The sequence below is a fragment of the Nanorana parkeri genome, unplaced genomic scaffold (assembly GCF_000935625.1).
Source record: "Nanorana parkeri isolate BGI_ZX_2015 unplaced genomic scaffold, ASM93562v1 scaffold303, whole genome shotgun sequence".
NCBI classification, from domain to species: Eukaryota; Metazoa; Chordata; class Amphibia; order Anura; family Dicroglossidae; genus Nanorana; species Nanorana parkeri.
The window spans coordinates 443,650-469,972 of record NW_017306571.1 but is presented as its reverse complement, the minus strand read 5'-3'; the positions used below and the strand labels follow the sequence as shown (position 1 = coordinate 469,972).

At 39.0% G+C, this 26,323-nt stretch overlaps 1 protein-coding gene across 1 annotated transcript in view; it reads left to right on the top strand.

The window, feature by feature from the left end:
- Positions 1 to 26,323, top strand: part of LOC108788055 (transient receptor potential cation channel subfamily V member 5-like) — a 51,288-nt gene that overhangs the window by 22,717 nt on the left and 2,248 nt on the right. Inside the window, exons 6-15 of the mRNA XM_018557785.1 lie at positions 1,487 to 1,588; positions 6,240 to 6,412; positions 9,427 to 9,573; positions 13,340 to 13,546; positions 13,642 to 13,728; positions 13,841 to 13,917; positions 18,421 to 18,586; positions 21,433 to 21,499; positions 24,009 to 24,274; positions 25,345 to 25,454. Of these exons, the coding sequence (XP_018413287.1) occupies positions 1,487 to 1,588; positions 6,240 to 6,412; positions 9,427 to 9,573; positions 13,340 to 13,546; positions 13,642 to 13,728; positions 13,841 to 13,917; positions 18,421 to 18,586; positions 21,433 to 21,499; positions 24,009 to 24,274; positions 25,345 to 25,454 (1,402 nt within the window). The remainder of the gene's footprint in view (positions 1 to 1,486; positions 1,589 to 6,239; positions 6,413 to 9,426; positions 9,574 to 13,339; positions 13,547 to 13,641; positions 13,729 to 13,840; positions 13,918 to 18,420; positions 18,587 to 21,432; positions 21,500 to 24,008; positions 24,275 to 25,344; positions 25,455 to 26,323) is intronic.

Below are 26,323 nucleotides of genomic sequence, written 5' to 3'. Positions count from 1 at the left end.
TATATATATATATATATAAAAGTATCAGAAATATATAAACAAATTCATTATAATTTTTCATTTTATTCTCCCCCGGAAATGTGACTGGGAGGATTTGGTAGTTTCAAATTGATTTAATTGATTTGGTTGTCTAGCAACACAGTGCTTTCCTTTCCCATTCTTCTCAGGCAAAGTTATATGTAAAGCAATTTGTGTTCAGGTTTCCATTAAAAAACTGAACTATGTAGTTACATTAGGCAGTTTAAAACCTGTCTATAAGTAAGTTTGTAAGGGTAAGTTTGTATTGCATTCATCATGCATACATGTAACCAAGTGGAAGACCAACTTGTGTCATGTGTCAGAACTGGGAGACACATGACTGCCAATCATTCAAGCCCAGATTGTAAGCAATAGCCCAAAGACAGCTACCACAGTCTGAAGGCTAGTTTGCATCTGGCTCCCTCTACACAATCTTCAAGGAATCGTTTAAGAAATCTTCAGCATTCACCCTAACCCTTGAGAAGGGTAAAGTGGTTACCAGACACATCAGTCTTCACTGCCAGTCCAGAACCCCCATAAATGCCATGCATCTTTCTTTAGTTTCCCAGCCCACAAAGAAGGAATACCCAGTTAGATTTTACTAGAACAACTTAATATTTACTCCAAAAAAATAGTCAATTCAAAGAGGAATAAATAGATGTTCTTTCCAAATAAATGACACAACATTTAGGAGTTGCATATGAGGCTTCATGTTGCCTAATGGACCCGTTAAATATTTAGTATCCACATGAAGGTAAACTATCTTCTTGGCTTGCCTTTCTCTCACAAGGGTGCTTCATCCCAAAGAGGTAATCACAAGTTGTGGTGCGGAACAATTCATGGTCCAGGGGAAACACAGCCACATACTTCGGGGCCCACTCTCCTTATCACTCCAATCCAAAGCCCCCACCTACTTGCCCTTATATATCCCAAGACAAAGGATAAGGATTGATGGGCAGATTTCCTAGAACCCAAAAGGGGCAGAACTCCCCCTAAAAATGCTTTGATTTTACTGTAAAATAGCAATAACAATTTTTAAAAATGTTGCACCTGCACCTAGTTGTAATTGCTTAATAAACAAATGTAACTTGTGATTTTAGCTGACAAACAATGTGACCTTAATTCAAGAAGTGAAAAGAGAGTACACAGAAGCCCTGATAATTAAAGGGAGTATACCCAAACTCTGATAAAAATTGAGCTTAATACTCTGCATCTGCATACTCCGGAGCTCAGGGAGAAGCAGAGAATAAACAGCTGCATGAAACTAATTTCCAGTTCATCTCGAACACTCTATCTGCCCTTATTTTGTTATTTACATTTCTCCATGCAAAGTCTTGGGGGAGTCTCTTATTTTTGTCTCTTCTTGATTTATTACAATGAATTATTCCTGTAGCAAGGATAACAAATTGTGAGTCCACTGACTGAGAGGTGTGAAGATGTCTGTTTAACATGTGTATTTCCATTCCAGGTGATTATCCATTATCATTTGCAGCCTGCACAGGAAATGAAGAAATATTAAAACTTCTGCTGGTTGATTATGGAGCATCTCTTAATGCACAAGATTCACAGGGTAACTTTTCAAATACTCTCTACAAGGAAGACAAGAGTGTGTTCTAACAGATAGTATAATAATGAACTAATTATGTGAGAGAAAGTTTGCAGAGCAAAGACATGACAATATTACAATAATGATTGAATAGTCCTGTTAATATCACAGGTCTACTAAACAGGGATGAGTGGAGCCTATAAAGCTTACAGTAGATGTTTTGTATAGTCAAATAGCAAGATCTCCCTGCCATACTTGCTGTCTCTGTTTCTGACCACTGAGGAGTTTTTTGGTGTTCCTGTCTACTTTTTCATGTTCTAGCTATTCCAGGCACACATTTGCTAATAATAAATCAATCAAATAAATAAATAAGTAAATAACAAATGTTGTGGTCATAGTGGGGCCACTCCAGGTGTACAAACTCAAAAACTCAAGAGCAAAGAGCTAACTAATAAAGTTCTTGAGGATTAAAGGAAACTGCCCTAGGGGGTTAACCCTCCAGCATCTACATCTCCAGCATTGAAAAAATGGTTGGAGGAACCCTTTAAGTATATCCTTAATTATTTGATGAATCTAATTACAAATATTAACCTGTCGTACATGTTTTATTGTATTTTCATACCAAAGTTATAGAAATTCATGGTTCGGTATAAAACAATCTTCTAAGAATCAAAGTGATTCTTACTAAAAAGCAAGTAGTAACATGACTACTAGTGTGCACTAGAAAGTGGACAGACCTTTATTCATAGCAGGCATAAAGAGGCTAATATACTTTATTACTAAAATATTTAGGTTGCGTTTGTTAGTGCTCTGCCAGCTTTCCTGAATTTCACCTGTGAAATTCTTTGGTTGGGACCTAGCTGTTCAACAAAGACTTGTATCTTCCACTTACCAAGCTATGATTTAGGTGAGCACAGAAATATTTGTGCTTATAAAAAAAAAGCGTATTTAAACCTAAAAGCAAAAGTGTAATATATTGCAGCTTATTAATCCTAAAATGTGGTGGCTTCTTCATTTTATTCTGGCTTTATTTCCTCTATTTTCACCTGGTGATCCTATGAATAACACACTCCATGTCCTAGGGTGGCTACATTCACTCCTTCTCTGTTTCAATGGAGGGATCCATGATTGTCACACTACACATCACTATTACATGGAGGGTGGGGGCTAGTAGATTACACAGTAACCAGATAACATTGTTTGTGCTTTCAGTTCAACTCACAGAAATTGGCAAGAACAATGCTGGCAAGATGAACAGCAATTGTCTGTACTTGCTGACAACGTTCTTAGCCTCAAAAAAAAAATGAATGCAGCAGCCACATCTTACGGACTGGTAAGCTGCAATATAGTAATTTTTTCTGGTATTTAGTTATTTTTTAAGCTGGCTATGGATGTTCTGATGAAGGGGGCGTGCCCCGGAAACGCGTCAACGACTTCACACACAGGAATTGTTTAGTGGATGTCTTACTGCATGTCAGCTCCCATTCCATGCCTGTGTAACACTCATGTTTGTGAGTACCATTTTATCTCTTTTTCACTTCGTGCTTATTGAAATACATTGATCTGCACTAGGAAAGGCGCTCCCTTTGTGTTTACTTTCCTGGCTATGCATGTTACAGTATGTCAGTAATCTGCACAAAAAATAATGCATTTTTATTTTTGTGAGAAAGAAATACAATTCTAAAAATTATGATTTCATTTTATAGTCATGTAAATATTTCATACTTACATTTATAGTCAGCAGGTATATACTCTATACTCCTTTTTATATGTTAACCTGTCAGCGGTCCTGTTGCAAAAAGCCTGCTGTTTGCAGATCTAAGTAACTCAAGCCAAAATTGAATAATCAATCCCTCTTCCTGTTTTTTCTGCTCTCTGCGGGCAAAGGTTCTATACATATAGTAAAAAAAAATAACATCAGTTTAAAAACAAAATAAAATGAACCCAGAAGAATTATAGTTTCTCTTTAAGATTCTACAACCACTTTGGAACATAAGGGCCTATATTAGCAATCTTTATTAATTTGTAACCAATTAAACAGGCCCTTGATAGCTGTCAGTAAATTCTGGTCATCCATTATATCAAATCTAAGCAAAATCTGTAGTAATCTTTAGGTCTTGTGTTGATGGTATCAGTTTGACATGAGTTTGAGATGTCTCTGAGATCATTCAGAATTCACTAACAGGTGCCGCTGACCTTCTTCTGATCTGAATTTGACCTCCTAAACTGCATCAACCTGTGTTTGTGTTTTGTACTCTCCCTGGTATGAGAGTACAAAACCCATTTGTAGCAAACAAAAGCCCATGAGCAAAGGACTTTAGTGATGGTAGGTCCTTAATGAGTTAAAATGGAGGAACAAAATATAATCAGGACAATCTGGGAAGAAGTCACATAGAAGTAATAGGGCCCAAACCTCTAAATATATAATTAATAAACAGGAAGATAAGGGAAATGTTAAAGCATTTCTCTGAACTTTGGAAGATGTTGTTAATGCAACGGTAATTAAACATTTTGTTAATTATTAAGAATGATTGTTCCAGTGAGTGACTGGACACAAGTAAACCCATGCATTAAGTGCTACACAAAGGCCATGGTGTCTTTAATATTTCAATGACATATCAGATGTGCTGCCATCACACAATATATAGGTTAAGGGGGGAGGGAGTCAGCATGTTTCAAAGGACAGCAGCCCAATTGCAGATGAATCAACTAAACTACCTATTCCTGTTTCAAGGCTTTCTTGTATGTAAAGATAAAACATTAGTTTTATCTTCAGTATGAAAGGGTAAAACTCCTATCAGGTTATTTTTTGCTGCATGTGCCCCACTTTTGAGATTTCCTTTAATTTTCTGTGGTGGAGACATAACCAGGAATGAGAGAAAATATTTCTAAAGGCAACAGAATTCCCATCTTAAGGTGCCCATACACCTTGCGATTAAACAAGATTGGGTTTTCGTACAATAATTGGCCAGATGATGGGAAGTGAACAATGAGAATTATTGTACAACGTATCCAAATTTTGTCTATTGTGCAGGCTAGAGAACGTTTTTCGAATCGTATGAAAATCGATGGATTAGTGCCGTTTTCGTACGAAAAAAATGGCAACATGAACACTGCACATGCACAAACGAAAATCCATTCTGTCGATCGACAAAATTTGGCCAGTTAGTATTGCTAATGAACGATAATCGAAATCTACATTGGTCTGTGCATGATGGGGTATTCGAGATGAAATTAAACGATAATTGTAAGGTGTATGGCCAGCTTAAGAGAGTTGTCACAGAAGCAGGTGTCTTCTGCACTAGAAGATTTACCCTCACCTCTTGCTCTGGTAACAACACACACCTTTTGGATTTCTCCTCCCATTCTCAAATGGTTAGAATGGTCACTAGAAAAATAGCACAGGGGGAAATCTCCCCAGCGGAGACAGCAATAAAGTGTTGCATACCTCAGACACTTTTTCCACTGTGCTTTTCAGAGAAGATTAAATTAATTACATCAGTCTATTATGTTAGAAAGTATGTATGCATGCTTGTCTGATTTTCATTTCAAACATTACAGCCTTATGTAACTGCAGTAGTAGAGTATTGTACCTTGTTAACCATGGATAAGTGCAGAATGTTTGGAGTTTAAATGATACCCTTTATTGTATAAAGTCTGATCGAGGGATCCAAGGAATCCTGAAAGCTTGCATCTGTAATTACCTAAAGTAGTATTAAAATCTCAATTTTACCTCGCACAGTGAAATATTTCTTTACATTTTCTTGCCCAAGCACTTAAAGTCATTATGTTTCCAAACAGTTTTAACTCTCTCAGCTTCCCTGAACTTCATGTACAGTACAACATCACAAAGGACAGAGCATTCTCCAGCAAATTTCCTTCTACTAGCTTGGAGGAGGAAGGAGATGGGAAGGAGATGTGAGGAACAGGATGCAGAGGAGCGGCTTGCCTTTCTGTGCCTGTGTATTTGTGGAATGTAGAGGTATCTTGCTGCACTCCTTACCGGATTTCCGGCATAGGTTAAAGGTGGATGGTTGCAATGATGCGGATGGTGCCGCTAACAAACTGATTGTAGAAATGTGTCACCAGCACACCAAATCAATTTTCAAAATAAAAAAAAGTCCCTCACTGTCTCTCAAACACAAGTGCTTTCAGGACCGCGCAGGGTCCCCTTCATCAGGCTCAGAAATGACACTGCAAAAATACCACATGTATGGTATTTTTGCACTGTCATCTCTGAGCCTGATAAGGGAACCCTGCATGGCCCCAAAAGTGCTTATATTTGAGAGAGCTTATGCATCAATGAGTGGATGGTTTTTATTTTCAAAATTAATTTGGTGTGCTGGTGACACATTTCTACAAATTGTATATTTGTGGAGACTGGGATATCAGGGTCAATGCTCACCTGGCCAGCTGGTTCTGCAGGAAAATAACACTTTTAAACATCGAGAAGCAGCATTCGTTATAAGTGATTTCTTCAGAATTTGAAATAGCGTTAAAACCCATTGACTTTAATATCACTTTAAGTTAGCCAATAAAAGGTATCACTTTAACTCCAAACTTTTGATCCTATATGACCTAATAGATCAGTTTATGAAGCATGACAATGAAAAATTCTATGTAATGGTGATTTTTGAAATAAATGCATTGTCTAGTATAAACTCATTTGTTTTAGGAAACACTGTGTTTCACATCCTGGTCATGCAGCAGAATAAAGAAATGGCCTGTCACATGTACAACTTGATCTTAGACCTTGTGCCACTCACGGATTCTCAATGTGCCGAACGCCTAGAAAATAATGACGGCTTTACTCCATTAAAGTTGGCAGCCAATGAGGGAAACATCGAAGTAAGTCACTACGGTCTTCAATTATTCATCTTATCCTCACTTCAAACTCTTAAGTATTGGCTGTCTTCCTACTTTGTTAAGTTTCTGAAATCCAATTTTCTTGTGAAACCATAAATAATGCAGTGTGCCACCACATGTGAGCGATGTGTGCAAGATGTTTAGAAAGAAAACTATTTTGACACAGAAGACCTTTTAAAAAATGTATTTCTTATCCGTAATTCTTTATTTCTCTGTTTGTGAAACATGTAACTTAAGTTAACCAAAATATATTTTTCAGAGTGACAAAAGAAAATAGTGTACAATTTACCAACTTCTGTATTGTAATGCTGTTTAGAACTAAACCTGCAATTGCAGCATTAAGGACTCACATTGCTAAGAATTTTAGCTGCGTGCAAAGACAAAGCTTAAGGCCATTTGCAGAATAGTTTGAAGGTTCATTTTATGTAACCTTGCAGGGTAATAGCACAAAGGGGCCCTCCTGCAACAGGTTTAAAATGAACATAAAGCCACAAGTTTCAGACTCCAGCTGCACAGCCATATGTTAGTGTTATCTGGTAAGGCAATACAGCATGAAATGTATAAAACCTGATGTAAACAAGTGGTCATTCCTGGAAACCCCTTTCTAAACAGCCATGCAGCTGACATTGACCACTCTGCCCCTTTACAATATTATACAATATTAAATGGGGGGAAAAAGTCCTGCAATTAATGTGCTCTAAAACAAAGATTTTGCTGTAGGTTTCCACTCTGTCCTATCACAGGACCACATACCCAGGTTTCAGTCACCTGGTCAAATACCTACGTAAATTGGCTAATAAGACATTCAGACAAAGCCAGACTTTTATGAGCTCTACCTGAACTCTGATCGTCCCTTTTAGCTGATATCATATGACCATTATAAGCATTTTTTCCTACAGGACAGGTTTGTAATAAAGTGTACTTTTTACATTCATTACTGTAAAGGGGCAAGATGGACAAGACTGGGAGAGGGGCATATTACTTATATGACTTGGTATGTTTGCTGTTTCTGTTTGTCTGAACTTGCATACTATTGTCTTTCCCCTTAGGAATAATATGGAGTGTAATTTTTCCCACATTTGTAATCAATGATCATCTTTAAAATAATATCAATGCATTTATCTATATGTTTATAATGCTACACAGCACAGTACACTCCAGAACAGTGCATTATTATTGACTGTAGTGAATTGCATAATTGGGAACTTTTGTTATCCCTTAAACCTGAGATGGTGTGGGGGCTAGGTCCAAGCAATACTTGTGATGCAGTGTAGCAAATTGGAAGAGTGGTCTAATGGCAGAAATTCGCAGGGGCATGGTTTATTAGCAATATGATTGCAGGGGATTCAACTATAGTTATGTGGTACTCAAAAAAAAAAAAAGCTCTGACTTAATGGCAGATGGCACCATAGCAATAAACTCTGGTAATACATAGACAAATATTACAATGCATAGGCAACATATTGGCAATTGTGTTAATACATGGCTACATATTTGGGAAATAAACTGGCAATCCTGATAATATGCGGAAATAAATGGCAATCATGACAATACGTGGGCAACCCTGTCAATTGATGGGCAACCCTGACAATAGGTGGGCAATAAACAGACAATGATGACAACAAGTGGGCAATCATGACAACATCTGGATGGCGAACAGGTTTGTTATTACATTGGCAACAAATGGCCAATCATGACACTACATGTTCAGTCAAAGGGTAGTCTTGTCAATATATGGGCAACACAAAATAATTTTTGCCAACAAGTAGTGAACAATCAGGTACTCTTTGCAATACATTGGCACCAAACAGGCGATTGTGACATTGCATGGACATAAAGTGGGCAATTGCTCCAATACTTAGGTAATAAAATACAAGAGCAATATCTGGAGTCCAGTCTGCTTTCCACCTCCCCTTACCTTTATTTCACTCATCCACACTGCATGCTGTTTGATCTTTTTAGCCACGGAAAGTATATATTAGACAGGGGTAGTGGAGGACTATAAAGCACAGCCCACACTCCCTAACCTCTCTCTCTCTCTCTCTCTCTCTCTCTCTCTTCTACATGATTGGCTCACTGTCCCAGCCACTGTGTGGCTGCTCTAGTAATGCTTATGTCACTTCTCTATGGAGCTAATCATCAGCACAGATGAAAGGAACTACAGACAGATTAGAGTCCCAGTAATCTTACTAAAAAGTCATGCCTAAAAAAAGAGTTCCCAGGTACAGTGATTTTCTAGGTTAGGTATCCAGCTTCAACAGCAGTGTCCCTGGGAATTATTGTACCAAAACAAGGGAGGTGGAACTAAAGGTGCTATACCTGCATTGGCTTTTGGAGAGGAGCAAAGCAAAGAAGCACACAGAGGTGTCCTTCAACTTTTCATATATATCTTTGTGGTGGAGTGGGCTGGGTGTTTTCAAAGTGTGGGCTGTAAAACATACATCTGATTGATTCCATGCCCTTCTGTAGGTATTACTAGAGAGGAAGTAATTGCATACTGAAGAATACTCACAGGATAAGAAATACACCTGTAAAAGGAGCTGTTTAAATCACACTGAAATGAGGGTCCTTTCCATTTAGGCAACCTTGTTTTGTTATGTTTCAGAAATACTATATTGACATCTTTAGTAAATAATTCATACATCTCTATTGTGATGAATTAGATTTTTCTAGCCCAGAGTCTTTAGCTTCTCAACTTCTAGCACAACATTTATCAACCCCTCTAACTCCTGGATGCCATGGGTGTCAAACCTAATTATATATCTGGCTCAGTAAATGAGTCACTGTGATTTCTCATCCTATCAGTGCATGTGACTGTTATGTGTTTATTAAGAGAAATCACCTTGCAGGTCTGATGTTTTTTAAACCATCACGTCTGTAATCATTTATCCGCAGGATCACTTAGCTGGGAAGTTAGTGCATAATTAATGCATAATGTACTGGCACAGGCAGAAGTCAGAACTTCCTCTAACCTTTATTCTGTTATTAAATCACAGATGTTCAGCTATCTCGTTAAGCGGCAAAAGAAAATATATTGGACAATAGGGACAATTTCCTACAGCATTTATGACTTGACAAATATTGATACATGGATGGCTCAGAACTCAGTTCTGGATATTATAACTTCCAGCCAAAAGCCACAGGTAAATGTACAACATGTGATTGTTTATTAACTTTAGAAATGTCGGTGTACTATAAATATATACATTGTTCTTACTAATAGAGGATTCAGACATTAAAATAGGAAGAAAGAAGAGTTGTGACTTACAATAAAGAACAAAGTCTAGTTGTTGTGTTTTCTCTATGCTGCTAGCATATATGATGGCTGAATATGTGCACATTAGCCGTGATCATCAGTGAAATTAAATTTCTCATGGTTCCTGGATGTTACTCAAACTATGGGCCCTCTTTTCTTTATCACTTATATATGATCAACCTCTGGAACAACTAATTATTTATTTATAAAAAGATCATTTATCCCCATGCTAACCAATTCAAGATGAGAACTTATATCCAGCTTTATATGAATATACTCAGCGTCCCTTACTTCAGCGTTATTTACCTAGTTTTGTAAGTCATAACCTAAGCACTAATGTTAAATGTGGAAGGTTTACATTTTGGGCTACCACTTAGACAACCACTATAATAATAATCTGCCAGTGATAAAACAATTGGCGCAGCAGTGGCCACTCTGTACCTGATGGTTACTAGAGCTAGTGCCTCATCCTCCACTCCATTCTATTAGAGATGGAACTAGGTTTCCTTTTTTACTTCTGTCATGGATACCTTTCACAGTCATGGCAGGGAAATGTACAAAATCTAATGAGATTGCCAAACAAAAGATCCAAGAGTCCAAATTCTTTATAATAATAGTATTAGTTCCTAACAAGATAACACAAAACAAGCAACGCATTTCAGGGGCTCAAACTCTCTCCCCCTTCTTCAGGGCTTTGGTGTTGTAACTGGTTGGAATGGATGGCACAATCATCAAAACAAGTTACAAGATGCCAGGATTCCTGGGGGTTGATTTACTAACCTTATAAACACACCACGAACATGTATACACCTCTGTAGTGTGTTCCCTCCCAGCATGATCTATGGGTGGAATCTAAACACCTTTGTAGTGTGTACACACCCAGCAGGTGTGTTGTGCAATGCCAAGCATGAATTGCAAGGTGTAAATTAGCTCTATGTTGTGTTGCTTGCGTTGATGACTGCAGGAATGTAAATGCATGAGCTAACCATTTTTGTCTAAACTGTGAAGCAGCATTTTATATGCATCATGTGCATGATTTTTCCATATATGGCATTAGTGGAAATATGCTTTTAGAGACTTTTTGGTTGATAAATACGTTTTGCTGTGTGAAAATCACACGCACCTGGTGTGTGCGTGTGTTTAGGTTAGTAAATCACCCCCCTGGTGTCAGCAAAACCTACTGCTGACAGTGCATTTTCACATGTTAATTACAGGGAAGTGTCATGTGTCCCAATCTGCACATCTTTGACAATCTTTACTTCCTCCTGTGCCCCCTCATACCTCATTGCAGTGGCATAACAATAGCCATAGCAGCCCACGTGGCTGCTATGGGGCCTGGGTTAGAAGGGGGCCCCATATGGAGGGCTGGTTAGGAAAACTAAACTGTGAAGTTTCCAGTATAGAAGAGCTGAAATCAGACCTCAGGATCCTCTAGTCACAGATCACCCTCTGTGCGGGAAGAAATATTTGCTTGCCTCAATGAAAGAGTTATTCCCTTGCCTCAATGAAATCCTTTTCTAGGACTAAGACTGTTCTCTTACAAACACAGAATAGTAAATCCCAGCAATAAACCGGCTCTGTATGAAGTATTTGTAGTCTGTACATTTGGTATCTAGATTCTTGTGCTATACATTAGTTGTGCAGTCTACCTTTAGCTATATGAAAAAGTATATTTATGTTTCCAGCCTTACGGAAAACTAAAATGAGAACAATTACTCCTTCAACCAACAACACAATCTCATTAGTTCTCAGTGCTCAGTGCAGACTTTAATTTTGCTCTTTTTATTTCCTATTGCCTTGTACTTTCAGATAGTACCAAGAGAAATTAACGTGTGCCCTTTCTAAGCAATATCATTTCATTATTCTCTTAGAATGCCCTTTATTGGACATTTTTCACCCGCTATATGTTGGTTTCAATGCTCACTGCCTGCAATTCACTGCAATACTAGTTCTTTTCACAGCTAATTGATGTTTTTCTTTCACAAGTACCTGCACTGTATGAGCAGTTTAGGATTAAATGCTCTCCTATAAGAGGATTAGCTACAGCAGGACTTTTGATAGAGATATAGTTTCTGAATATTTTTTATTTACCGGTTGCTAGGACACCATTAACGATCAAAGCCCCACAGAAGGGAACCTGGGTATATGTGTATATAATAAAAAAAGGAATTTCTTGAAAGAAAAATAAAACAATTTGTGACATCAATTTGTCTTTCTTACAAGCAATTATATCAAATGGTTTAAAAGTTTTTAATTTATTCATGAAAAATATAAATGTAAGCACTTTAGTACCCACCCGTAAATACCCCTTCATCACCAGAGCATTTTTAGTTTTTTAGCTTTGTGATAAGTTTGACTAACAATTACTCGGTACCAAAATTAATTTTATATTATTTTTTGAGACAGATACAGCTTTCTTTTGTTGGTATTTAATAACCCTTGTTTTTTTATTTTTTTCACTATACAAAGGAATAAAGACCAAACCTTTTGGAATAAAAAACATTTCCCTTACTGTCTGTTATAAAACATATCACATAAAAATGACAGTGCAAAGATCCCCAAATGGCCCTTTGTTGGAAAGTGATAGCCCAAGGTGACCTTTTTTTTGCCACATTTTTGTTTTAAATAAAGAAACACGCTGGTATTGAGGTCATTAAAACATGGAGCTTGGTAATGGTGCACTTGATATAGCACATCATTAATGTACAGATCATGCATGGGGGGGTGAAGAGGTCAATTTTCAAGTCACATACAGAGTGGGGTTGGAGATGTACAGGATAGGCACAAGGGAGTGCATAGACTACTGCTAATCTTAGTATAACTCTGCAACTATAGACTGTGTATCCAGGCTCAGTGAACAAGATGTGTAGGGAGGACGGGGAATTGTAATTTGTGTGGTGGGAATGAGGGTAGTGCACAGTGGAGAGTCGCTGGAGGGGAAACTGAAGATTGTGTGTGCTGGTGGAAGGATACAGGTTGTAGACTAGTTTGTGTGTGCTGGAGGTGAGATCTCACTGGGGAAAGACCATTGTATATGCTGGAGGTGTTGTCTCACTGTGGAAAGACCAGTTTGTGTGCTGGGGCTGGGCTTTCTCTGGGGAAGACCAAACTGTGTGCTGGAGGTGGGATTTCACTGATAAAGCATGCTTTGTTTAACAAAGTTTAAACTTGAATGTAGTGACACATGGCAAATGACTCCCAAAACACTGTAGGTTAGCTAAAGACACAACACAGCAGTATCATCTAATTTCAGGCTGGCCACTCTGAATACAATTTTGGACTCAACTGTCTGATAAGGTAAGTGTTACTTCTATGATGTCTTATTCAGTTCAGTTATCTTTTTCACCTTATGACATTGTAGTTATAAGAAACTGTACAGCACATGAGGACTAGCCTAGAGCTCGACTTGCTGGCTGGATGGAAGGGAAGACAACATAATATTAATTTACAATATAAGCATTTACCTGAATTAAAAATATTTTTGCATGGTTTACTTTATAAATAAATGTTTTATGTTTTAGTCGTGACCACAATAGGTAAAAAATGAAATTATGTACAAAACCACCCAGAACTTTCAGCATATGTTGATCAATCATTAGTAGCCTATTTTTCACGATTTTCTTACTACACATTGATATCTATATTCTCGCTAGGTCCGTAAACTTGTTGACATTACACCAGTCAAAGAGCTGCTTGGTCAGAAATGGAAGTCTTTCGGGTACAGGAGTTTTCTTGTTTGGATGTTCAGCTACCTTGCCTACATGGTTGTATTTACAGCTGTCAGTCTCCACCGCCCTTTGAAACCCTTGGACCTTGGTGAAAGTAACGACATAACTGTGATGACACCCAAAAAAATTTCTGTATGTTGATTCCATGCTGAAGGATGATTATTAACACATGTTCTTAGCTGTACAATGCATTGATTTTATTTATTTAAATGCACTTCACATTTCAGGAATCCTATGAAAGTACGGAAGATCTTGTTAGGCTTACAGGAGAGCTAATTACACTGTTTGGAGCAATCATCATACTTTTTGTAGAGGTAAATTTGTAACTTGCATTAAATTGGTACTCTGTAGCAACTAACTACCTATGCACTAATTCTACCTGGCTGACTCTAGATCTTTTTCAAATAATGTTGTAATTTTCCCCAGACTCCTCTTCTTTTTAAGCTGGGTCCAAAAAAGTACATTGGAAATGCATCGACTGGTGGCCCTTTCTCCCTACTAATGTAGGTAGTATATGAACATAACATTTATCATGTATATGATGTATCTAAATGTTGGAATCTTGAGTTTCCTTTATAGAAGCCAACCAACTTTCCATTTTCTGTTACTACTACTTGGTTACTAGATGTGAGACGCAATCTGTTCTTCAATCAGACACTTCATGCATGCGGCTTAATGCTGCCTACTGTTTTAAGTTGTCATTTACCGAAGTGATGTTTGCTCTTTCCCTTGCTCCATTGTTAAAGTATAAAACATTATATTCAAGGTACCACTTGCACATAATTTACTGTAGTACACAACTTACCCAAAAGCCATATTAATTTGCACATGTGGATCAAGCCAAAATCTTTATTCCTAGTACTGTGTAAGGTAGGGAAGGGCTAAAATGTCTGTCAAGTGTTTGTTGTTGTGTGTGTGTCCCTGTTGGGGACATACATTTTTATTTTCTGTCCAGGTAGGGTTATTTATTACTTCCACTGACTGCTGATGCAGGAGCATTTATCACTCCCACTAACCACTGACATAGGAACATTTATTACTCCCAGTGACCACCAATGCAGCTGCATTTATCATTCCTAATGACCACTGACTTATTCATTACTCACACTAAAAACAGATGTAGGGTCATTTATTACGCCTGCTGACCACTGATGTAGGGGGCATTTATTACTCCCACTGACCACAGCCATAGGGTTATTTATTACTCCCACTGACCACAGACATAGGGGCATGTATTACTTACACTGACTAGTGAGGTAGGAGCATTTATTACTCTTGCTGACCACCAACGCAAGGGCATTTATTACTTCCACTGACCACTGAGGCAGGGGCACTTATTACTCCCACAGATGCCAGGGCATGTATTACTTACACTGACCAGTAATCTGGTGATATCCCAGTTATATGCTGAATTACATACAAGTGGCACTTTGGTTTATTTTTTCTTCGGCTTTGTAACCACACCTGTTATCTCTGCTCCTTGTCATTTCCTTTCCCCTTTTAGCAGCATGAGATTTTCAACAATCATAGGAGACTCTGACAGTTACTTACTGATTTGGAAAAGGTCATATCAAACTGCACTAAAGGACACATCCTTGTTACTTTGTAGTTATCCATGTGCATGGTTTCAAAAACCAGGAGAAAACAAGTCTTTGAACAGTCCTGATTCATGACCTGCCAGGCTTATAGTGGAATGCTAAGCAAATGACTAAGTACAAAGAAAATGAATAAAGGTGTAGGAATTAAACAAAAGTAAAACATCACAATGTAAACGTTTTGCCTGTTTTGCCTTTATTCACGCTACTGGGCTTGCACAGAAGTTAGTCTTTTAAATTCAGTTTCAACCTTCTCAATGAACAGATTTGGGTGTGTGGCTGATATCATCCAAGTACTTGGTAGCAGTTGAAAATTGTACCAACATTTGTTTTCTTCTCCTTTTCAAAAAGACCAAGCGTCCCCCCATTAATCATTTAACAGACATATGCTTGTTTCAGTGGTCTCTGTAGAAGCTTTATTCTCTCCAGTTGACTGGAAGACCTATAGTATAAAGGAGTTGCTTTCAAAAGATTAATTTTTTTCACACATGTTGCTTGTCTGGTCTGGTCTTCTTAGCGAGAAAACCTTTCTGATTCTGGTTTCACTTTCTTAAGAAGGATTTTAATTCCCCAGATTTGGGGGGTGGGGTTAAATCCTTATTTTTGATGCCCTCAGACATCTTCACATTCTCCTTTGCTCTTAAGGTTTCATCAGCTTGTACAGCAACTTAGAGAGTCAGCTGTAGTGTTGCTTTGGACTGTTCAGCAGGAGACACATGTTCTAATTCAGCTTTGATGTTAACCAAGTCCCCGAGTTTGGAAATGGGCTTGTTTCTTTTCCTCTCTAATTCCCCTAATACTGACTTTTCTTCTCTCTCAGTCATAGGACTTACTTTGAAATCATCTCTGACTGGATCAGTCACTACTACTGCTGCAAGATATTTGACAGTGTCTTCATTAAGATCTTGATGTCCTTGATCTGTGGACTTTTTGTGAATTCCCTTTATCTTTTGGCCTGCTGCAGCTGTGCTTTCCCTTTGAGCTAGGTCTGTGAACCTGAGTATCATGACTGAGACCTTGATCTTCATCCAGTTTTTTTTAAGACCACAGGTTCTGTTTTTTGATGAGCTACTGGAGAAAGAGTGCCTTCAAAGTTTCTTCTTTTTGCAGTCCTTGGTTCCTCCTCTCCATTGTGTTTCCTCCACCCCACTATGTCCCGGAAACAGTACAGGCTTCTAGTCCCTGAACCATGCTCAAGCAGTGTGAGATTTAGCTTTAAATGTAGTGTTTCCAGCCCACTCAGCAGAATGCATTTTAGGGCCTTTTACCCACTTTTATTCATCCAAATATCAAAGTAACACAGTGTTCTCTCCATACAGGGGTTCAGGGGTTGTTTAGTATAACAAAGAACACAAATTGATTTCAGCTCCTTGGATATTTTGTTGTACAGCTCTGTCTATTTCTCCCGAGGGCAGAGCTGTCCTAGTCTCAGCTTCTCTGCTTATCTAGTTCCTATAGTCATCACACACTGGACTTGCTCACATACCAACTGCTACCTGCTTAGCTCCACCACACTGGTTTGTTCTGATGCGGACTATCTTTGTCCATCTTAGATGTCAGTCTGGCTTGACGGCTTGTCTGTGTAAGCCAGACAAGCGTGCGCGCCCCCCCTGTCAGGCTTCAAGCTGCTCTCTCAGCACAGAGGAGCAAAGACTGACTTGCCTTTGATCAGTTGTACACTTGTTCAGGGTTCCTTTTCCTGATGAAACAGGCACTATCTGGATCTTCTCAAAGCAGATCATATATCTGTCACAGCAGTTAATATATATATATATAGTATATATTATATAATATATACTATATATATATATATAGTATATATTATATAATATATACTGTATATGTGCTGCTGATCTCCTGCAGCCATTTGTAGCCCCTTCCTGTCTACATGCACTCACTGCACATCATTGCTCTGAACTGGTTTACTAATAGTGACAATGGTGGACCATGTTTGTACAATGTGTGTCTGCATGACCGCTTGTATTCTCAACCAGTGGATGTGTGTGACAGGGTGACAATGCAGCACTCAGATAACAGGAAAAGGAAGTGCTTGGGCAAGGACCTTCATGGCAAGAATGCCAGGTATTATTTTAAGATGCAGATTTATCTGAGGGATCATTTGGACTGAACAATAACTTGGAAAAGAAGTACATGAAGTATTTGGTAACCTTAACTGTAGTTGGCAACTGGTTCAATAGCAGATTTGATAAATCTATGTATAAAGTAGAAAATATTTAAAAATAGTATATGGAATTGTTACTAGAAAATGCATTCTTGAAACAAAACATACATAACATTGAGCATTGTCAGTGAATAGGTCGCATGCACTTAGTGCTACTACTCTAAACAAAGCATTCTGTGACAGAAGGACAGTGGGGGCTAGAAAAATATAATTTCCCTACAATGATGCAATATGCTAGTGTAATGCCAGCCAGTGGGAAATCTAGACATTCTGTCACCAAGGGTAAAAGCTCAGAATTGCACCCCCCCCCCCCTCCCCCAAGGGAGAAGTTCTCTATCCACACACCCATTGGCACCCCTTTTAAAGCGGCACCCGGGGGACATGCCCCCCCCAGCTGCCCCCTAGCTTCGGCCCTGATGCCAGCTATCCTGTGTGTTTTTTGTTAGCTCCATGTAAGCTTTCCACAAAAAAAAAAAACATGTTTTATTCTGAATAATTAGACACATTGAGGGGAATTTATCAAAACTGGAGCAGACAAAATCTGGAGCAGCTGAACATGGCAACCAATCAGCTTCCCTCTTTCATTTTCAAAGCTTAACTTAACAAACTGAAGAGAGAAGCTGATTGCTCCAGATTTTGTCTGCTCCAGTTTTGATAAATCCCCCCCACCATGCTTTTTAAGCAAAATGAGCAATGGTTATTATTTCCTGTATGTATAGGATTACCCTATCTGTTACTGCACTTTCTTAGCAACTAGATGGAAACTCAGCAGACTTCTTTGTCTTGCTATAGTTTTAAAGCTATTAAACCTAATAAAGTGCCCACCGTCTGCCAACCTCCACAATCCATTCTATTACTATGTTAATCCACCGTAATGCTTCTACTTTGTTTATAAATATCATATGACAAGCTGCTTGGCACTTATTCCCAGTGCAAGTTGCTGTCAGTGTATTTTATTAGACTACAAATTGACGGACTCTGTTTTGAATCAGCAGCACAAGGTTTCCTCGGTAACACAAAGGTCTTTTGACGGTGGCCTATTAAATTAAGTTTTCCCTATCAGTTCTGGTTAATTTTCACAGCATTCCTGATATCTCAGCATATATAAAAGAAATGAAAGGCATATCAAAAAAAAATCAGCGTCGTAAGTCTTCACCGTGTTTGTGTTGTGCTGACTTATTTCTGAAAAATGATTTACATGCCCGCTAACGAGGTGGTGTTTTCCATAGGGTGGGATATTCGCTGTTAATTTTCTCCGCTGCTGTACTGAGAGTTCTTGGGCATGAGGCAGAAGCAATTCCACTTTCCCTGGCTTTAATAATTGGATGGTGCAATTCAATCTACTTTGCCAGAGGATTTAAAATGCTGGGCCAATTTTCAATAATGATTCAGAAGGTAAGATGCCTGAATGTGCTTAATGGAAACAGAGCAGCATATAACTAATGTGACCACATTTATCTTCCTCTACACAAGTGGAGTACGCTGTATACCTCTGGGATGCAGCTAAAGCTACAGCAAAGCACAGAGACTTTATGTACTACATGCTCCGGCATAGAATATACTGTAGTTTGAAGTCGAAGAAGACATGCTGTCTTAGGGCAGTCTGGTAACTATGTGAAGGATGTAGGCTTTCATCGCTTTGCACAAGATAAGCTGGGTTCAACCATTTCCCTAGGCACAGTGCTGTTGCAGTGCCTGTATACTATGAACTAGGGATGCACCGATACCGGTATTTTGGTACTGAGTACGAGTACCGATAATTTTTTTTTTTGTACTCGCTGATACCAATTACAGAGTAATGGAAGTCCCATTCAGCAAGCCAGGTGGCGTGAAATGACTCGCCATCTGGCTTCCTGAATAGCCGGGAAGCCGGGCAGTGTGTAAAGACTCGCCACCCGGCTTCCTGATTAACTAGAAAGTCTGTCCCCTCTTACCTTGGTATGTCCAGCCTGTCACCCCCGGGGCCTCTCCAGCCAGAATGCGGCCTTCCTCCAGTACCCAGCCGGAGCCGTCTGGCCGGCCAATCAGGAAGCCGGACAGTCTGGCCGGCCAATCAGGCCAAGTCGGCTCCATGCTCTCTCATCACAATTGACGAGAGAGCATGGAGACGCTTCCTGGCCAATCAGGAAACCAGGCAGCGTGTAATGACGCGCTGCCCAGCTTCGTGATACAGGAAGTATCGGGATAGGCATTGGAGCATTTGGGCAAGTTGAGTACTCGCCCAAATACTCGGTATCGGCACCGATATCGATACCAGTATCGGCATCTGTGCATCCCTACTATGAACATTACTGATCACGCAGATGTTTACATCACTATTACCATGCTGCTGTATGCAGACACTACTGTCACTATAACTAGACTTATTCAGTATGGCAATACAATGCCTGTTAAAGATGTTTTCTGACTGGCTCTTATTAATTACTATATATTGCATAGCGTTATTCCTTATGGTTATAGATGTTTAAAGCAGAAAAAGAGGTCCTGCTGTGAAATAGCAACTTGTAAGTAGCTTTAATTCATTTGAAAGCTTTTAACTATGACCTAACACGACCCATTAATTAATAATCAGGGTGCCATTTCCTGCTAAACAACATCTTTCTGTAGAGGAGGAATATCCTTATTAATATGTAAAGATTCAGTAGCATAAAGAAACCCCTGTGGGTATCTCTAGCATAAACTGTCAAAAAGACCCATTTTCTATAACTCCCACCACGATGACCTACAGTTCTCTGACACAAGATGATCTAAGCAAACACAGCACGTAAGTGTAAGTCGCACTGTATAAATTACTTTATTATTACTATTTTAAGTGGAACCATACCCTCCAATCCTTTCTAGACAAGGAAGGTGCCATCTTAGCCTCTATTTGGATTGGAGGTGCCATGGTGCTGCACATGTGATCAGCTATGACACCAGCCATTTGAGGGCTTCAAAGTTTGGTTTACAGCTAAAATGAGCTCACCGGCAACCTTGCCAGTGATTACCAGAGGCGTATCTTGAAAGTAACTTTTTCGGAGACCAAAGTAGTGAGTCTAGTTCTGCTTTCAAAGTGGTAGAAGTTAAATAGACAAACTATTATCAGGATTATGAATATTGTAGATTTGTTTCAATAACACAGAAATATCTGAAATCAAGATTTGGCATGAACTGAAAATGTTAAAAATATACAAGCCTTATGAGCAATAGAATGAGATATTGCATGTTTCAAACTTGCCATGAACCAGTAGATATCTCCTGGAATGGCAGGTTGGGAAGTTTTCAGTCTGTATTTGATTGCACAAAGAGCACTTGACTACATGGGAACACTCTTTCCTCAGTGGGGAAGAAGAAAGACCAAGTTGGAAAATCTCTGTCGGCAAAATCTACAACTTTTTGTTTTCACCACCAAGGTGTAGCCACAAACAGCTATTGTCTCACCCAAGTGTTACATTGGGTGTCAGATTGAGGGCAGGGTTTCGTTTTTTTATCGCAGGCTTTATACTTGTGTATGGGTAGGGGGTCAGTTGTTGAGCAACAACAATTTTACACATCCTCAGGTGATGTTGGATTTGTCTTTGGAGGTTCTGGCTCGTTCTCCTGACTAGACCACTATGACTTAGCATATTTAGAAGTTTTAGAAAGGCTACTGCATACTGTTAGCTGGAACATGATTTATTTGCTTATCTCATACCACAAACTGACACTGTACTATCCCTTACAGACCTGCTTTGTATAGGGTATTATTCACTGAAGAACATCATTTAGAAAGACCACACATCTCCCTGTCATAGATTTCTAGTGGGAGGTCCTCCAGCATAACTGCATTGTAGTTTGTTAATTTATAAAGTTTTAATATACTGTATATGATTAAATGCTGGAGTGTGGTGTATGGATATTAGCTTTGCATTTTCAAATGCAAAATAATGGCAGTTTATTAAACATGGACCTAGCAGTCATTCGAATAATTAGATATAAGTGAATCGTTAAAAATCCACCTTGTTTTTTACTTTTAAAATGCAAATCAGAAAGCTACAAAATAAAATTGAAGTATCCCATGGATCTACTCAATTATTTCTAACCATCTTGAGAGTATCTGGTTTATCTGTTTCTCAGTTTAACCATCCATGACCAGTACGATGGGGGCGATGTAAGCCAACCCTGGATTCATGATGATTATTTCACTCATCTTTACTAATAATGTTTCTTTTACAGTTCACTAATGCATGTTAACATTTCCTCTTCCATGTCTCTTCCTGCAGATAATCTTTGCTGATTTTCTATGCTGGTTCTGCTTAGTGTTCATAATTATCATTGGCTTTAGCTCTGGTAAGAATTTATTTTATAAACAAATGTTTTTTTTTACCCTGCCATGTCATAACCAGATCTCCCCACTTTTTCTATGTCCCGCAGCCTGCTCAGTCTGGGTACTGACGAGGTGCTCCGCCTCCAGCAGAGCCCGCACTGTACTGAGAGCTGCACACTCCTTGTGACAGCCGCTGCTTGAGTCAGTGAGAGACACCATGGACCACCGGTTGGCGACCGCTGCTCTAACCGGTTTTCCTGTGGTGTACTGCACATTTTGTACATTTTGTTTTTCCGGGTTTCCTTTTACATAACACACAACTGAATAAACAAATAAAGTAAGCCATGACCCACCCCCCACCCTACTCTATTATGATTAAAATATAAAGCTTTAATTACACACAGCCTGAAAGCAAACTACTTCTGCTGTGCTCTCTTTTTTGGAAAACCGTAACTGGCATGAGTGCATACTGCATATAATGTTTATTTGCAAAAGGTTTTATACAGATAGAAAAAACAACCTGTACATTTAAAAAAATTGACCGAAAAACATTATAACCCCTAGAAGCATATATGAGGGTGCTGCCCTACCATGGAGAAATTAGGAAAAATTGTTTCCTAATCCCTTAAGGGAATTTGATATTTCCTGGATCAACAATCTCTGGTGTTATTACTTATACATGTAATGTTCAGTTATATTCTGTGCATTTAGGAATGCATTCAGCTTTTTTTATTTTTAAACAATTGAGCTGGCTTTTTCACAGCTGTTACTGCGAAGAAGCCTTTCTGTGTGTGGAGGTTGAACCTCTTTACCTCCAGAGACAAAGAGAGAACGCTTTTCCTTTTCGATAATATATAGACCATAACTGATTCTTCTCAAGGGAGAACATATTCAGTTCAGTTAATCTTTTCTCATAGCTGAGCTCCTCCATGCCTCATATCAGTTTAGTTGCCCTTTTCTGCACTCAAGTTCTACAACATCCTTTTTGTGAACTGGTGCCAAACACTGAACTGCTTATTCCACACGAGGTCCTACTACTGTGCTTTGTACAGGGGCAAGAAGATGTATCTCTCTCTGGAGTCTATACCCCTTTTAATGCAAGAAATATTTTGTTTTCTTGCTTTAGAAAATGCAGCTTGGCATTGCATGTTATTATTAAGTCTATGGTCTACCAGGACACCCAGATCCTTCTCAATCATTGACTTCCATAGTTGTACTGCCCCTAGATTGCATGATGCATTTAATAAGAAAAATACCTATAAAAAAAGAGCATCATTGCCTACCTATGCCACAAAACATTCATGAAAGCTTTGCTTTCTGAAAGAGCAAAGCTGAATCTTCACATTCACCACACTTCCAGGTGTGTGAGTTGCCTGCATCACCCGCCGCATGCTATGGTTTCATCCTCCAGCCTCTAAGTAACCATTTTGTCTTGTAGTGATGTAGAGGTAGGTGGGTGAAACTAGAGCATGTATATTTGGGGGATGCAAATGTCCTCCACACACAGAAGTGTGGCACATGTAAAGATTCTGATGGTGGCTTCACAGGTATGTATTAATTCTCCTTTTTTGGGGCATATTTTTTAGGTGAAGTTTTTTTAAGGACACCTTGGGGTTGATTTACTAAAGGCAAATAGGCTGTTCACTTTAAAAGGGAATGTGCACTTTGCAGGGGAAGTTTCCCTTAAGTTTGTGGTTCATCAAGAAATTGGCATCCTTCAAACTCGGCATGCCTCAATCAGCTGATCAAAGGAAGAGGCTGGAAAATGCTCGGCCTAACGGAGCTAGCAGCCAATCTGACAAGCTGCCGGCCACTGTACGAATCCAATAGAAACAGCAGGGGATTCCTAAATCAACAGTCCTAAGCATTGCTGAAGCATTCTGTTCTATTTAATTTTTCCAGGACGCAGGTCGAACGAAAAAAATAGTGTATACCCACCCGGCTTTAGCCTTCCTTACAAGTGTATTATATTAGTATTATATGCAATTTATTTATATGTCAAAGCCTCCCTTGTGTAGACATTCAAAAGTCCTAATAGTGATCCTAGGTGCTGCCATCTTGCATATGATATTAGCAGCCCTAGCAGGCTAGTTGTGACTCAAGTGAAACTCTACAGCATTTCCTTTCACTCCTCACCCAGCAGCTTTATAAAAGGGTTATGTTGAGAGGTGAGGAGCAGAGGAGCACATACATTAATTAGACACTCCCAATAGAAGAGAGGGCTATGACATACAAGGAGGGAGAAGTGTGTGTTAAGGAATTGGCTTTTCATGAAGTAGTCACATTTTCTAGCAAGTGCAATGGCACATTGCAAGTCAATAAAAAATGATTGATGGCGAGAAAAAATACTGCAAGTAACAATGTCAAATAATAGATTTTTTCTGTGCTTTTACCTGTGATTTTATTTTTAAATTTGTGACAGGGTCTCTTTAAATGTGTGTGATTGTGGCTAAGCCTATTCTACAGACTAGGAGAATGGGGAGAACAGGAGATTGATTGTACTAACTTACCACACTTTTCTCATATATTCAGCCTTTTATGTAATGTACCAGACAATGGATCCAGAGGTTAACCCATTCGTAGATGACTTTCCAAAGGCATTGTATGACGCCATAGAAATGATGATGGGATTGACTAATCTGAAGATCCCTACAGACACGTCTTTTCCATTGATATATGTGGCCTACTCTGTGTATATGGTGTTTGTATACCTTTTATTGCTAAACATGCTTATCGCCATGATGGACAATACGTATTGGAGAGTGGCAAAAGAGAGAGAAGAGCTGTGGAAAATCCAGGTACATTAAATTACTTTTTATAGGAGGTGATTAAACAAAATTTATTGGTATTAAGACTCACTGCATTATTGTGCGACGAAAAAGTCCATCCATGCCATTGTAAGGCCCCTTTCACATGGGTGCCTGTCAGATCCAACAGCAGGCGATATGTTAATGGATCTCTTGCTGATTGGAGCATTTTGTAACAGATAACACCATTGTGACATGTGTACTCTTACATTATTAGGTCTATAGGGATTCGCACATAAGTGGACATGTGTCCGTTTACATCAGATTACCCCCAATCCATGAAGATCAGGTCCGCCACAAAAGGACTTTGTTGCGTTTGGTTCTCCATACTGGAAGGAGTAGAGGGTAATGTCTGTTTAGATCTGGCTGCCCATAGACTAACATTGGGCTGATCGGACCGTCCATCTGAAAGGGCTTTTACAGTGATTACAGTAAAGTAATTGTATCTTTATTAACAGCTATTATAATTGATTTTAGGCCACCTATTATGCTAGTTTACTAGCATACTGAGAAATTATAAGATATCATGAATATGATCCCTCCATTTGTAATAGCTGGGCCAGAATTGACAATTTATAGCAAATCTGTCAGATAGGAAGCAAGATCAGTGTTCCAGTGAGACTGTGCCAATATAGAAGTTGCATTTAATTTATATATTCATAATGACATTGCTAAGTAATTGACAGTGGCAAATAAGCTGGTTTGGTACCTTATACTTAAAGCTGAACTCCAGGCACAAAATGCTTCACTTAAATATATTCTTCATTAGCCACAAAGGATATAACACCACTTTGTGTGCAATAAATGCATTTGTACTCACTGATGTTACCTTGTTAAAGAGGCAATGCCTGTAATAAGTAAATAAATAAATACTCACAGATCATACTGGAAAGTATTCTTGTTCAAAATGGTAATTTAAAGCATTTTTTAAGGGGTTGTATTATTTCATAACAAAGAAAATGTCCTCCCTACAGACACCTTAAGAAACAGCGAACAACCCATTTAAGAAATCTACACATATAATCACTGTTCATTTTTACTATGGGATTCTATATTTTTAGGTTGCCGCTACCATTCTCCTCCTAGAACGTCACATGCCAAAGTTCCTAAAAGTACGGACTGGAATCCCTGGGAGTTCCCTTGGTTTGGATGATAAGAAATGGTATATTGGGTAAGAATAAATGCTGCAATAACCATCCTAGAGTTTCGCCTTTTGTTTGTTACACTTGATGCTTGCACAATGATACATACCTCTAAAAATGTCCCTCATTTGGAACCAGATCCCTCTGTCCCTCTTTCCTCCTCAATTGTCCTTTTGATCTGATGTGCACATATCTATGAAAAGATTCTATGCCGGACTGCCCCTACACTTTTCACCAACTAAAACGGGGCGTTGTGATGGTGGTGCACGTTCCTGGGGGGGTGGGTAGTGTTGCAGACATCTCAACTCTCCCCGGATGTTCTGGGAGTCTCCCGCTATAAGGCAGCAGCTCCCGGACACCTGGGAGAGAAACATTTTATATCGGAAAGGTTTACTCTGCTCTGTCTAGCAGGATAAACCTTTCCCTGCTGTCTGTTTTTTTTTTTACATCGGGGCCGCCAACAGTCAGAGAAAAAAAAATTGCATAGGAGTGAATAGCTAGGCTTCTATTCGCTATTTCAATTTGCAATAAGCAATGGCAGACTGGGTATTGCACCCGCCCACTGCTGCTGTCAATTCTCCATCAGGTCCTCCTCTGCTGATTGACAGCAGCAGTGGACAGGTGAAATAGCCAGCTTGCTATTGCAAATTGAAATAGCCAATAGCAGCCTAGCTATTCATTCCTATGATATCTGTTGTTTTTTTTGTTATATTTTGACGGCAGCAGGTGCCAGAATACTTAAAAAAACAGGGTTGGGAGTGGGGATGATAAAGGGGACCAAAGGTGGTGCACATTACTGAGGCGGTGGGGGTTGTGCTGGCGATGCTCCTTACTCGCGATGGGGGGGGAGAAATGCACAATACCTCCAGCAGAGGTGATACACTCGCTCCGGTTCTGT